The sequence below is a fragment of the Xenopus tropicalis genome, chromosome 7 (assembly GCF_000004195.4).
Source record: "Xenopus tropicalis strain Nigerian chromosome 7, UCB_Xtro_10.0, whole genome shotgun sequence".
Lineage (NCBI taxonomy): Eukaryota > Metazoa > Chordata > Amphibia > Anura > Pipidae > Xenopus > Xenopus tropicalis.
The window spans coordinates 38,680,443-38,696,087 of NC_030683.2; the positions used below are offsets into that span (position 1 = coordinate 38,680,443).

General features: G+C 38.1%; 1 protein-coding gene across 3 annotated transcripts in view; it reads right to left on the reverse strand.

Moving 5' to 3' along the window:
- Window positions 1–15,645, reverse strand: part of rufy2 (RUN and FYVE domain containing 2) — a 28,847-nt gene that overhangs the window by 5,738 nt on the left and 7,464 nt on the right. For 2 of the 3 annotated variants that reach the window (XM_012966565.3, NM_001016214.2), the window contains 9 exon segments: window positions 14,135–14,308; window positions 12,049–12,166; window positions 11,805–11,906; window positions 11,054–11,177; window positions 10,277–10,341; window positions 9,214–9,279; window positions 7,215–7,284; window positions 4,383–4,484; window positions 1,773–1,886 (listed from right to left, as the gene is read on the reverse strand). In XM_012966565.3, the coding sequence (XP_012822019.2) occupies window positions 1,773–1,886; window positions 4,383–4,484; window positions 7,215–7,284; window positions 9,214–9,279; window positions 10,277–10,341; window positions 11,054–11,177; window positions 11,805–11,906; window positions 12,049–12,166; window positions 14,135–14,308 (935 nt within the window). 3 annotated transcript variants of the gene reach the window in all.

The following is a 15,645-nucleotide window of genomic DNA, read 5'->3' on the forward strand; positions in this document are numbered from 1 at the left end:
ATATATATATATATATATATACACAGAGAAAACGGACCGCTGCTCACAGGACTTATGAACATAAAAAATGTTTATTGCAGCAAAATAACAAAGACTGACGTTTCGGCTGGATAACCAGCCTTTCTCAAAGTTACAAAACATACTGTGGGACAGACCTAAAAACAAGAGGATTATGTTCTTCCCTCTACCAGACCTACTTGCCGGTTTGTGTGCCAATAATTCTTGACCCTATCGGGATAGTTGGGATAGTCACATGTGCCCCTATACGGTGGCCGTGTATCTGCTTGACGACGATGGGTCTCCACAGAAGTGCTGAGGTTATGTACCGCTGGCACCACTTCAAAAAGGTATTGCTGTCTCTCTAACACGAAGTGGCTCTATGAACAAGGAGGCACAAGTGGGGTACGGAGCGGAAGGGCGCCATACCCGCCACTCGGTCCCCCGCTGCCGATCCACTGAGGCACTTGTATCATACGGGGCTATGCTATACGTTTTGCCCCTCTACTTGGCTCTCCAATCTCTACCTTAACGGGCTTGCTAATAATACCCGCACTACTACGACAAACACATTGCCGGCTACAGCTAATTATGTTCGGGTGAGTAAGCTAAATGTGGCGACACTCTTTTTGTTTCTATTTCTACACATACTTCGTTCCTTTATTTTTGTACACTTTCCATCCTGGTACTGCACTCTTTCTGTACACCTCCTAAAACTGTTTTTGTTGTGTCTATGGGAGATGTTATCCCAATTTTGCGGTTTTGCTTTCAATATTATTTTTGTACATATCTCTGTATATTTTCGGGTATAAACTTTGTTCACGATTTTGTATGAATTTACAGTGCACTTACGTCACATACCTACGTCACTGAGGTGCGTTCCCGCCAATTCTTGTTTTTAGGTCTGTCCCACAGTATGTTTTGTAACTTTGAGAAAGGCTGGTTATCCAGCCGAAACGTCAGTCTTTGTTATTTTGCTGCAATAAACATTTTTTATGTTCATAAGTCCTGTGAGCAGCGGTCCGTTTTCTCTGAATATCTTTGTATTAATATTTGGACTGTACCCAGGCAGGAGATTTTCTTTTTTCGTGAGTGCCTATCTCTTGGATCCTATATATATATATAAACACATAAAGAAGCCTTGGGAAATGGATGGATCCAGCACACAAACTCGACACCAAAAATCATAAGAATACCTAGTGTTTTATAGGCATATATATTGATTGATCATTTTTGTCTGACAGTGAAAGCATTTAAGCGCTCTTGAGCCTGAAGAAAGGTGCTATTTCAGTGCACATATGTAATAATACAGATTGTAGGCTCGGGTGATACTTAAGGAACACAAAACCTCTGAATGAACCATTCAGTCCACAATTTGCTAGAGCAGAAACCTTTCTCACTTAGTTATTGATTATATTGCCGATTATATTGCCCTTTTGGCCACACACTTGAATACCTATTGGCTCCACAGATGTTAATGACTGACCATTTTTTTTTTATAAAAAGCAAATCATATAAACCAGGCTACTCATCTATGTTAATGAACAAATTACTGAGAATACTGCAACTTTAAAACCATAGGGGGTTATGTAATAAAAGACACTAAGTTTGCCCAGGAGCAGAAACACATAGCAACCAATCATCAGGTAGCATTTACTGGTCACCTGTTTAAAAACATCTTATTGGTTGCTATGGGTTACTGCTACTAGGCAAACATAGTGCTTTTTATTACATAGGGGTTAGGCTCTTATTAGTTATACTGAAAATCATCTTACATGTTCTATTTGTGAATCTTCCTGATGCTGTGTACAGGAATCGGCATACAGATCACACAATCCATGTCTTGAATGTCGCTTTGGATGTTCATCTTCTGCACTCTGCTTTATGGCCTTGAAAAATGTACAATCAATTAATCTCGTTAACACTATGGACAGAGAGATATTTTACCTTACAGCAATTCCCCATCAAGAGTATTTGATACCAGGCAAATGTGCTTTCTGATGTATCTTACACCCAAGCTAAAGGTGGCCATACACGGGCAGATTTATGCTGCCGATTCAAGTCCATTAGACCAGTTCAACAGCTAATCTGCCTGTGTATGGGGACCCTTAGAGGGGCCTCCCAGGCCGATATCTGGCTGAAAATAGACATGGGGTCACATTTACTAATCCACGAACGTCCGAAAAGCGTCAATGCATTTTTTTCATAATTATCGTTATTTTGCGATTTTTCCGTAAATTGTCGCGACTTTTTCGTAGCCATTACGACTTGCTCGTAAATTGTCGCAACTTTTTTGTAGCCGTCGCGCAGAGTACGAAAGTTTCAGATTTATTCAAGCTTCAGTATCGTGACTTTCCTTGGGCCAGGTTGGAGCTGCAGAGTGCCAATGAGCCCTATGGGAGGCTTCCAAAATCATGCAAAGTCGCAAGAGTTTTTCCCCGCTGTTTACGAGCGCTCAATACGAAAAAGTTGCGACAATTTACGAGCAAGTCGTAATGGCTACGAAAAAGTTGCGACAATTTACGAGCAAGTCGTAATGGCTACGAAAAAGTTGCAACAATTTACGAGCAAGTCGTAATGGCTACGAAAAAATCGTGACAATTTACAAGCAAGTCGTAACGGCTACGAAAAAAACGCAAAATGTTCGTTACCAATCCAAATTTTTCCCATTCGGATTCATGGATTAGTAAATATGCCCCCAGGTGTCGATTAGACAGGTTTGATTTTCCCCTTGGATCTGGGACCACATTGGCTCACTGATGCAGTCCGACGGGTCCTATACCTATCGTTGTAATTTGATCTGTTGGCCCTAGGGGTGAATGATCAAATTAGCCTGCTATTGGGAGAAGGTCTGCTCATCTGGCAACCTCACCAAATCCCAGTTATAGCATTTTGTTCCATTTTCTGCCTTCTTCCACTGTTCTAATCCCTTTATTCCTAATTCTCTCTTTATTTTGTTTCTAGTTTAGTCCCCATTTCTCTCTTGTACCCTGCACTCTATTTCTCACCCCTTCCCACGTCTCCCCTGCCCATCCACTTACATTTTACTATACTCTGTTTATTGTTCCTTTCCTGTTTCATTCCATCTACCCATACAGTTTCATTTATGCCTTTTCTTTCTTTTTCTAAACACTGATAACTTTAGTGGTTGTCCCTCCTGCCAACCCTATTTTTCCCCTTTACATACATTTGGATTCATTTTTATACCCACCTTCATGTTCTATTTAGACCCTGTTTATTTTCTTTAATGCTCCTGGGTTTTTTCAGCAAGACACAAAATGGTGCATTTGCTTATTCTGACGCAGTAAATGCACTTTCAGAAGCAATCACCATGTTTCTTCCCCGCAGTGCACCAAATTCATTGTGTGTGCAATGCAGGCATTAAATAAGACACAACTGCACTGTGTGACTCTTGCACCCTTTTGTCCGATTCATCAAAAACAAGTATGTTCTTTGCTGTTAATCTGACAAAATGGAGTCAAATATTTTCACACTTGTGCCTAAAGAATTTTCGCAATTCTTTAAGCACAAGTGCACTGCACCTATTAAAGGAACAGTAACATCAAAAAATTAAAGCATTTTAAAGTAATTAAAATATTATGTGCCATTGCTCTGCAAAAAAATGGTGTGTTTGCTACAGAAAAGCTACTATATAAATAAGCTGCTGTGTAGCCATGGGGGCAGCCATTCAAGCTGGAAAAAAGGAGAAAAGGCACAGGTTACATAGCAGATAACTAGTAGATAAGCCCCATATAATGGGGGTTTATCTGTTATCTGCTAAGTAACCTGTGCCTTTTCTCCTTTGAATGGCTGCCCCCATGGCTACACAGCAGCTTACTTATATAAACTATAGTAGTCTTTCTGAGGCAAACACACCAGTTGTAGCAATGCAGGGCAACAGTAAATTATATTGTAATTACTTTTATACACTTTCATTTTTTGGTGTTACTGTTCCTTTAACACAGGGTGTTGAGGGAACCCTTGAGCTATTGATTTATTTTTTTTTACTTCAACAAGCTGTGATTCTAGTGAAAATATAAATGTTAACTAGTGCCACACCAGGCAGATTCCCAGCCTGAGGATAAACGTATCCACCCCTGCATCAAAAATGCATACAAGTGTTTCCATGCCAAAATCCGCTTTGTGTGGCTGCACCTGGGCTGACGCAGTCGTTTCAGGGGAAGGCACATCAGAAAGCTGTTAGGGCGTAGGGGTGGATTATTGCCCTGCATTTACCTGCTATGTAGACCTACACAGTTACTTCATGCTGGAGCTTCAGTGCTTTATAGCTTTAGGCTCAAGTGTCCCTTTTGTTAGGAAGCTACACACCCACCCCTTCTCACAGGTTATATTTGTACTAAATATTATAGATAAAATGTTTATACCTCCAAATGATAATGTGCTCTCATTAGGAGCATTGAATTTTCACTTCTCAGCTGATGATTTTCCTCTTGAAGTTTTATTATGTTATTTTTTGCTATAGCCAGCTACAATAAAAGAAGATAATGGCTCACACACATAGACATTGGTATAATCGTATTGTTATGTTAGGCTCTAACTACAGGCATACATATCCCCCTAATGCAATAAAAGGGACCAATGAATGCTACCTGCTGTTACTTTCTATTGTTGACTAGCCTTGTAGCAGACACTGCACCTTTTATTTCATAACTCTGTCTTAGACTTATGATATGTTGCTTCTAGCACAAGTTATATACAGGACATCAGATTATTCGAGTGCAATAGTTAGTTGTAGGGGAACAATTTAATGCCATGCCAAAAACTAGAAAAAAGTTAAAAAGGAGTCGTTAAAGGTGTATTTTAATTATGTTTTCTAAAGTAGCAATGCATATATTATAATAGGTAATGTACACCCTTCTGTAATCTATCATGAAATTTAGAACATCAGTAATAAAGTAAAGTTTAAACATGGCTGCTGCAGTACCCATCCTAACAGCACTGTTATCTGACCCAAAGACCTAGGTGGGCTCATTGGTTCATGCCAACATTTCATTCACTGCCACGTAGACAGCTCTGTTTATGGATTATTGTGGTGATGATGATGAAAACATAAGTGTAACCTTCACAGCCTCTAGCAGATCTACAGCCTAAACCCAAAAAGTTTGGGCAAATTCTTTAGCCAAGTCAAAGCTGTTATTGCCTATATGCTACTTATATGCACACACAGAACAGCACAGAATAAGCTATGACATTATATAATAACATTTCGCCTGGTACATATAAAAAAAAAACATTTACAGAAATCAAATTGGCGCTGTCACTTTTGTATGTGCACAATGAGCAAGTGATGTTGATGTATAACAATATTGATGTATTGAATATTTACTACATTAACTACTGAGCCCTCTTCATGGCCATGTGTAACATTGTGGGTCAGTTATAATATATGGAACATGAGAATGGGCCAGTTATAATATATGGAATGTGAGATTATAGCCATATAAATATAGTACAAATGCACAACATATTAATTATTATTGTAGCATATACAGCTGTAGGACCTGTCATCCAGAATGCTCATGACTTGGGGGTTTCCAGTAATTTAGAGCACCATACAAGTATACAGGTATGGGATTCCTTATCCGGAAAACCTGTTATCCAGAAAGTTCCAAATTAGGAAAAGTCATCTCCCATAGACTCCATTATAAGCAAATAATTCTAATTTCTAAAAACTATTTCCTTTTTTATCTGTAATAATAAAACAGTACCTTGTACTTGATCCCAACTAAGCTATAATTACCGTATATACTCGAGTATAAGCCGATCCGAATATAAGCCAAGGTACCTAATTTTACCTAAGAAAACTGGAAAAACGCGTTGACTCGAGTATAAGCCTAGGGTTTCGTGCGCAACAGATGCCAGACACTTACATCTTCAAATCCATATACTCGAGTATAAGGCAAGTCCTAGTTAATGAACTCACAAAGGAATTTAGAAAATTGGTATATGACACATTACATAAGAAAGTTGATCTGTGGCAAGTTTATCCATTTGCATTGTGTGCCAAATTGGTAAGATTTTAGTGGCTGGCAGTGGCCCTGACAGCCACATGACACAGGGTCCTAGGTTAGCTGAACGCACAGACTGCACCCAGTGCAGAATTAATATGTTTCACACACTGAAATACAAACTAAAAATACAAAACAAAAATATAAAATACAGTCAACTACCAAAATGAATGAATGTTGGGTAAACTGTATAGTGAATAACAGAATGATAGACAGTACTATACAGCTGCTGATACACTAAGGCAATTAATTTCCTGCCAAAGGCCTGTCTTTTTACTATCTGAAAATATATCAGGTTCTTAAAAAATATTCTGTCTTCCTTAGAATATTCCTTTCCAAATAATCCTGATCCTGCGGTTCATGAAAGAAGCACTTGAGGCATGCTGGGAGAGAAGCTGTGCTGCTAGAATACTGCAGGCCAGTTTTTTAAGCACGGTGAAGGAGACGTTTCTGTGACTCGCGAGATGCCAGATTTTCCGTTATAGAGACAGTAACAGGAGGGGGGCGTGCACAGCATCACGTTCGTCCTTGCATCCATCCGTCCACGGGGGGGTTGCGAGGGGATTGCCAGACTCTTACTTTCAAATCCATATACTCGACACATTTTTGGTGCTGAAAAACTCGGCTTATACTCGAGTATATACGGTAATCCTTATTGGAGGCAAAACAAGCCTATTAGGTTTATTCAGTGTTTAAATGATTTTTAGCAGACTTAAATTGTTGAGCTCCAAATTACAGAAAGATCCCTTATCCGGAAAACCCCAGGTCCCGAGCATTCTGGATAACAGGTCCCATACCTGTACTAAAAATAATTTAAACATGAATAAAACCCATTAGGACTGTTTTGCCTCCAATTAATTATATATTAGATGGGATCAAGTACAAGCTACTGTTTTATTATTAAAGATAAAAGGAAATCATTTTTAATATACTGAATTATTTAATTAAAATGGAGTCTATGGGAGGTAGCCTTTCTGTAATTATGAGCTTTCTAGATAATGGGCTTCTGGATAAAAGATCCCATACCTGCATCAGTTATTGGGCAAAAAAATTTTGTCTTGGTGTTTAATGAAAGACTTGTATTACCATTCCCAATATAACAAAATCCATACAATTAGAATACATTCAATAGTAAAAATAACTATAGAAGTCAAGCAAAAATGATATTGGATGTTGAAATGCATGTACCTCTTCAATGTGTTTAGTATTGGACTTCTCTAAAGTGTCAATTCTTGTGTGGAGGCTGCTCACAGTGCCACTAAAACAGAAAGGCAAGGACAACATATCTAAAGGAACAGGAATCAGACTGCATTATGTACAGTGCAAATTATACTGTTCAAACTATGGTGTACACTATGTACTTTAGTCAGGTTTGCGTTATGCCCTATAAAGAGGTAATTTCAGTAATGACAAAGGGGCTGCTTTGAATTCCATGTTTTTCAGTAGTTGAATAAGCCCCCCTGTCCCCTTTGACACTAACTGAAATAACCTGCAAGTCATTATGCCAGTGTATGCCTGTGATGGCTGCCTTGAAATGTGACGCTCAGAGCGCCAGCTGCCAGGAAAAATGATGCTCAAAATGCCAGAGTAAGGGGTTGGGGTAAATTATAGGAGTAGGTCCAACTTTCAAGAGCTTTGATTAAATAGAGACATACTGAAATGTACATATACAGAAGGCTCAGGAGAGTGTGGAAGATTAGCCAGTCACCTATAAGGGTAAAGACACATGGAGCTACTAGTAGCAACTACTTGTCGTGGCTTCTAAAATAGACATGGCTGATCATTTACTGATAATTGTCCCTATGTGTGTTTTAGCAGAGGCAATTCTCAGTATTGTCAATGGCAGGGTATTTTCTGGTGTTTAGTAGCTGTGGCAAGTAGCTGCTACTAAGTAGTTCCATGTGTCTTCACCCTAAGGGGCATATTTATTATGCTGTGTAAAAAATGGTGAGAAAATTCGGCACACCGCCAGGCTTCGCCGTGTAAAAATGGCGTAAAAACGGTGTAAAATCGGCGTAATTGTTTTACGCGTTTTTTCATCCACCGGAATAATGGCGATATATGCGGCTTAATATCCAGCGTTCAGACGGCGATCTTTTCCATTTATTTTACACAGCTTTTTACTCCGTTTTTTCGGCGAATTAGTTTTACACAGCATAATAAATACGCCCCTAAGTGTGCAAAGACTGCATAAGTTGAAATTGAAATGCAATCACCATTTTACTGGTTTGAAAGTCATCAGGCTTTGTTGGAATTGTGGCTCAGTGCGCAAGACTAGTCTGCTCACCATTCTCCAGCAGGAACACATTTGTTCATATGTTGACCCGACCATTGTAAAGTTCCCACACCCAAACATTAAGCTTCCTAACATGAGGGTCACAGAGTCTATCCTGAACATGGCTTATAAAAACAACAACTACTTTTGTATTTTAATCCCAGGGTGTTTGCACTTGTATTGTTCATACTGCACCCTGCTTACTTCCTGCACGTTATAGTTGTAAAAAACCCCATAACATCACTGCAATACAAAAAATACATGCATGGCTAGGAATCACATGACTAACCTAAACATAATCTAACTTTATGGCAGCATCTGGTTTACTCAGTACCACATTCCTTTATCAATACATTTGGAAGGACTGGGTACAATTGTCTAGGGATTCCAATATGTTAGGCACCTCCCAGTAAATGAAACTGCTGCATTTTTCTCTGGACTGGTGCTTTTCTTTTGAAAATGTAACTTCCTCTCACAGTCTCATTTTGCCATTTTACTTACAGAAACAATCCTTCATGTAGATTTGAACTTGTGTAGTAAGGGAAACTTTCCCATTTTCCTCTACTGTGCAGCACAAGTCAATCTTTTTACACATGGCTAAACCCAACCTTCTGCCACTGTCATTCTGGCCTAGCCAAAAATATAATATAAAGCCCAGACCATTATTCCTCCTCCAACAACACTTACAGCTGACATAATATATACACAACATATATAGGAAGTGAAGAGCAGGCACTGAGTGTACAAATATGCACACAAACACACACACCCCAAAGGCTTTTGTATAAAGTTAGGAAAGAGGTATATAAAAACATGTCATGTAAAGCTATTTTTTTCTGATGGAAGCCACAGTGATATTCATGCTAATGTATGATAAATGGATTTGTATCAAATACATGTAAACCAGCGTACCTTAACTGCCTGTTGAGTTCTTCAACATAATTTTTTTGGTCCAAGATTGCAGCAATCTGCATGTTTCTAATATAAAGATAAGCATTATTGAAATGTAATAAGACAGAGGGTACACAGAAGGTGAATCCAGTGACGTATGAAAAGCAAAAAAATGTAAATGAGTTGTAATGGAGGCGAATAACAGTAGACAGAGAAGAGGAAGGGAAACAAACCAAGCAAAAATAAATAAATAAAGCTTAATTATGTCTTAATGAGCCCAGTATGACAAAAAAGAAAACTCTAATATGGAGCAAAAGGAGAGGGTTATAGCATGGACATTCTGTAGACAGGTCTGGACAGGGATTCAAATAAGGCCCTGATATATTAACTACACAGAGGCCCAAACTTCTTCCCAGCAGCCCAATAAGCTGTCTATGGCATCTTACAGCAGCCCCTCTCACTTTTGCCAGAATCCCCAAATTGCCAGTCTGGGCCTGGCAAAAGATACTTTTACCTCAGTAGCCTAATTTCATACACAAGGAATTCATCAGTGTCTAGAGAAAAAACTTTTCAGAAATGTGTATAAATACAGTATATATAAAGTGGAAAATGTTTTTGGGTGCCATAAAAGTGAAACATATCAAACACATGTGTGTAAGTGAGATACATGAATATTTAAATACAAGGGTGTTCCTACGAGAAAATGCCCACAAATAAAGTTCAGCTGCCCTGACTGCTTAGCTAATTATTTAATAAAGAAAAAATATAGGTACGTACCTCCCTACTTAGGCAGCACAATCCTAATTTATAGATCGAAAAATAATGAGATTTACCAGGAAAATAAAATGAGAAGATGAGATGAGGAAAATAAGTCATATTAGCAATATCAGTCGATTTATGTGTCTCAGCCCTTTCTCCTTACTGATTGTAAGCTCTTTTGGGCAGGGCCCTCTTCATTGCTTGTATCTGTTATTGGTTGCTTTGCATGTAATTCTGTACATTTAATGTATAAACCTATTTGTAGAGTGCTGCGGAATATGTTGGTGCTTTATAAATACATGTTATTAATAATAATTTACTATACCTTCCTTCCCTGTCAAGATCATCTTCTTCAGATTTTAAATATATGGAAAAATCAATCACCCCAACCTGAAAAATACGGTATATCTGTTTATAAAATCAACAACCACCATTATATGGCTCTGTTTTATAGAGAATACAAGTTATACAGACAGAAGACAACCAGTCCATAAGCGATGACCCCAGTGTACCTTCAAAGATAAGATATTGTTCCACTATACAGGTAGAGGATCATGCAACAAGGCCAAGATCTGCTAAAAACGATTTAAGCTTTACAAACCTTATAGATTTCTTTCTAGATTAGATACTGTCAATTGCAACATTTGATTACAAGGGTTGCAGGGTTTGCAGGCATCCCAAGCATGCCAGGGGTCACTAGGTATGTAAGTGCATAGAAAGGATTGGATTAGCAAAGTAATATGGATTAAGGATGTTGTCATTTTAAAATCACAATGAAGGTGGGTCAAATATGATATATTTTATGATATTAGAAATATATTATATGATTTATGACAGTTTCACAAAATACTGCTGTCATTTGTGTGTTTTTAACCAGAAGAAGTGGAGTTTTATTTGATTGATTGCCTAAATATATAATATATATATATATATATATATATACCAAATGTAAAAATGGGCTCCTACTTTAAGGCCACTGGGAGTAACATCAACATGTTGCTCACGAGCCACTGGTTGGGGATCGCTGGTCCATAAGCACTGACTGATACATTTGTAAATGTTTATCCCACACACTTAATACTTATGAACAATTGGTACATACTTGTGAATCTAGATCTTCTCCCTTCACACAAAGATTAGCATCAATTACATTTAATCCAACCAACATTCCAACAATGACTGTCCCTTCTTCCTCCATCATTACAGCATGGTTTTCGTAAAAATCACTGATGGAAATAAAATAAACATCATTAATATATAACTTTACAGGTAAACAACCAAATCAGCAGCTAGCTATTACTGATTTAGTGCAGCAATGATTACAAACATCTAAATGGCTCATATGTGTTAGTAGACCAGGCAAAACATGTCTTCCATTTCTCAAAAATGCTGCTCTGTTTCAGAAAAATGGCTAAGGCAGAGGTTAGTGATTATAATCACTAGGGGTGCCTGACAAATAGGCATTTTATCACTGATTAACCTTTTCCTTGTCCTTCAATAGATGTAGCTTAGCAATTGTATAAATAACTCGACCGGTTACAGAAGTAATAATTCTCTTGTTAATTGTTCCTATTATTTGTTCAAATTCTGCAACAACATTTTGTTTACATAAACCCAAGCTGCTCAGTATTTAAGTGCTCCAAATTGATAGAAAAATATATATTTAATTAATTGTTCATGTTCTCTGAACTGGCCTTTGTGGCTCATTAATTTATAAACTTTATTATGCAGGGGTTAAACTGGTTCCTATACAGAAATGCATTTGACTACTAAACTGTATAAACATCAGTGTTGCATTTGCTAAACATGCCAAATATAAGGTAACACAGTTGAGAAATATTAAAGTTACAAACCTTAATAGATCCCTGCGCATAATTAGGCACCGCAAATAATCTGCCAGTGTCTTCTGCATCATTGCTAATCTCAACCAAGCTCTGGCACGGCCAAGTGGAGTTCTACAAAAGAGGAAATGGCAAAACAGACTAATAGCATTGCTTATGTCAGAAGAATCCAGAATAATAAGTGGTGCTTCACTAGAATAGCACTAGTTGCACTAGTCCCACAAACTAATTCACAATAGGATTAGAATTAGCGTACCTGAGTCCAGGTAAGTCTCTAACGCTGGCTGCTATTTCTTCTGCTTCAGGGCACAATTTCTCCACAATCTCTAAAGGACCCCATATTGTTTTGTTAAAGCTCAGAAATGTTTTTCTCACTGCAAAAAGAACAATGAAGTTTATGATAGTTATATGTTTGATGCTGGAATACAAATGAATTCAATAGGGGTGCCAACAACCAATGAATGCAATTGCTTACTGATATTCTATACAAATAAAATGCACCAGCCCATGGAACTTGGCCTCCAAGCTCTTTGTTGCCTTCTTGGCTGCTTTTTCCGGGGATCGCAGACATTTTACTGTACGTGCTAGTCACTACATGGGGATCATACAACTGTGCAAAAGTGTGCATGCACTGTATTAGATGCAGTTATTTTTAATTTAAACATATGTGGATCACCAAATTAATGAGGGTCACATTCAGCCTTAATTTTGCTGTCGCTTTCTACAACGTTTACTGGTAATTAACTTGATGATAAATAGGCTATGCACTATAATCTCTTGAAATACATATATCATTGTTGTAATTGTATTCCCTTTTAATTCCCATATTCTTTCTCTTTTGCTGTGCTCTGCTCTTCTTCTATAGCTTAAGGATATTCCGTAACGGAATTTTCCATATGGAATGGTCTACTTTATTATTATTATACAAAGAATGGGCTAATAGATTTATATAGTGAATAATGTACCCCCTTTTGTAAAATATAAGGATATTATAAGGCAAAGTGCTTTAATACAGGTCATGGATCTCCAATATCATCTTATTTTACAAAAGGTGATACTTTATGCACCGATTATAACTGACATCACCATTTATAAGCATATAATTTATAGGATATTCATAGCTCTTTTGCATTATACATCATATACATGCTCCTCTCTCCTTATATATGGCCTCTTTGCTTCTAAGCAGTATGGGTTTTGAACAGGAAGGGTAGGGGTTGGTCTGATTAGAAACAGATATGTTCATAAAGAAATAAGGAAGCAGGGTAGTGCTCATATGCAAGACCTACTATTATTGGAAGCAGTCAACCATAAGCATCTTCAAAGACAAAACACAAAGGTCATGTTAGGTATAACCCTGACAATTGGAAAACACTCACTCCTGTGTTAGTTGCGTCACTTGCACACTGTCTGGGTTCTCCTATTCTGGGTTACTTGCTTCTGGGTAAAATTAATGGCCTGTTTAATCAAAATCATATGTTCCTGTTAGTGTGGTCAGGTTCAGCATTACAGAATAGTGTTTGTGATGCTGAGTACAAACCATTGGATTTTGCTTGTGTAAAACTTCTATTCTGGTGAAATTAGTTTTTGGCTGCCATGGTCAGTGAACCCCATTTGAAAGATGTAAAGATGCAGAAGAGGACAGCAAATAATTCCATAACTATAAAAAATGAATGAATGAATAAAATGAAAGTGAAGACAAACTGAAAGGTTGGCAAAACTAGGGCATTCTGTAACTAAAGTTACCTTAAAGGTAAATTACCCCTTTAATAATCATTTGTAAATCATTATTTTGCAAATAGAGTCCAACTACTAATGCAATTTCTGTTTGGAAATTAAGAAACAATATGCATACAAGGATGTTCTTCTACAAAAGTACAATACCCAGAATTCCCCAATCGGGATGATAGAATAGTTCCCCAGTTTTGCAGCTGGTACAGACTGCAAGGATATATTTTTTTATCCATTACTGTTTTGTTCATACTGGTCACCACTAATTTACATCTCTGCAAGTACAAAATCAAAATAGCTACTTCTAAAAATGGGCTGCACGTGTTCAATAGATGGAGCAGGTTTGTATTTAATGATATGCTGAAGCATACAAAACAAGTACATTGCATAGATTTTTTTCCTTCTTTTTCTTGGTGCTAACAAAGTTCAAATACGAATTAGTTTATGCTTCATCTGCACACGGACCTGGTAACTTGTAAACAAATTTACCAATTTATTACTTTCTATTAATTTAACTGAAATCGGTCATTGATTTAGTGCTTTACAGTTGAAGAGTACACACTACAGTAATCACTGATTGCTAATAAACTACAGAACCACCTTGTGCATACCTTTAAGACCGTGCTTGAGGCAATGTTCCATAACAACAAAGAACTGTTGAAGAGGAGGGTAATCCGAATCCAGGGTCCGACCGAAGCTGAGAGCTGATTCAATGAGACCTTTTATGCTGAGTTTTGCCATGTTCAGTAGATTTGTTCGCTCAACAACAGCTGGGTCCCTTAACACTGGGAAGCAAAGCAATATAAAAAAATACATTTAAAACATCATGCTTCTAGGCAGAATCAGTGCAAACTGAAATCAGAATTAAATATGGCTTATTTAATATTATGGGATTACTTTGGGGTTTTTTGTTTTCTAAAAAAGTTATCACTCTGAGTTGATCTTTTATAAAATGATAAAGAATACCAAGGCTTGCCCCCCTAAGTATGCCAAGACTTATCATCCTAAACATACCAAGGTTACCAAGGTTTGCCCTCCTAAGCAGGCCTGGAACTAGGGGTAGGCGGAAGAGGCACCTGCCCAGGGTGCAAAGATTGGGTCAGGTAGAAACCTCTCCTGCCTACCCCAGCCGCTCTCCCTTCTCTTGCCCCCACCGGTTGTCATTACACGGTGGGGGCAATGACTCCCCCCCTCGCACTTCCCACTTCCCAGAACCGTGCATGCAGGGGCGAGGTGGCCGATCGGGTTGCCTAGGGCACCCGGTCTGCTTGGCCCACCCCTGATGCCAAGGTCCTAAGCATCCCAAGGCTAACTCTCCTAAGAATATCAAAGGCTGAAGGTTCAGTCCTAAGTATACCAAGGCTCAGAATGAACTATACCAAGGTTTTTTTTCTTAGCATACCATGGCTCAGTCCTAAATTGGATGAAGCCTTCCCCAAAATGTTGTTATATTAACCTGCCTCCCTAAATTAGCTTGTTCCTCACTAGAGCAAGCCTCAAGTACCTCAAGGCTTTTTGATGATGGCAGCCACCAAAGTAGCGACAACAGAACAGGACTGTGTAAAAAGACATGAGAAGCACTTCTATAGACCCGGTATATACTTGCATAATGGAAAAGAGACTTCTAAAAGAATTCTTAAGAGTTGGAATTTACATTATTTAGAACTAGGGTTCATTTTTTTACCCATAATAATATGCAATACTGTATCAATCGTATGAAAACAAAATGTTTGAATAGAATCGGCCTTCTAACTCAACAGGAACCAAACCATTTGGTGTTTATTCCCATAAACACTCTTGGGTTGTGTTTTATGCCATAACAGAATTGCTCTATTAGCCATAGAATGTGTTACATCTACAATACATTGCTTAATGGCCTTATTTATAACAATGGATTTGTGTTTTAAGCACTCATTTTAATTATTTATAGAGTGTCAACAATAGATGACAGGGGAGCCTGGACTGCATTTCTGCTTCATCCGTTTTGCATGTAAATCTGCTATCAATGCTGGCTTCCAGGAAGGAGAGTGGGCAGGAGCAGGGATTTATAGGCAAGTATAAAGGGTTGGGGACGTCAGGGCGGGAGTCTGGGTCAGTGATTTGAAGTTTCCATCTCCTTTAA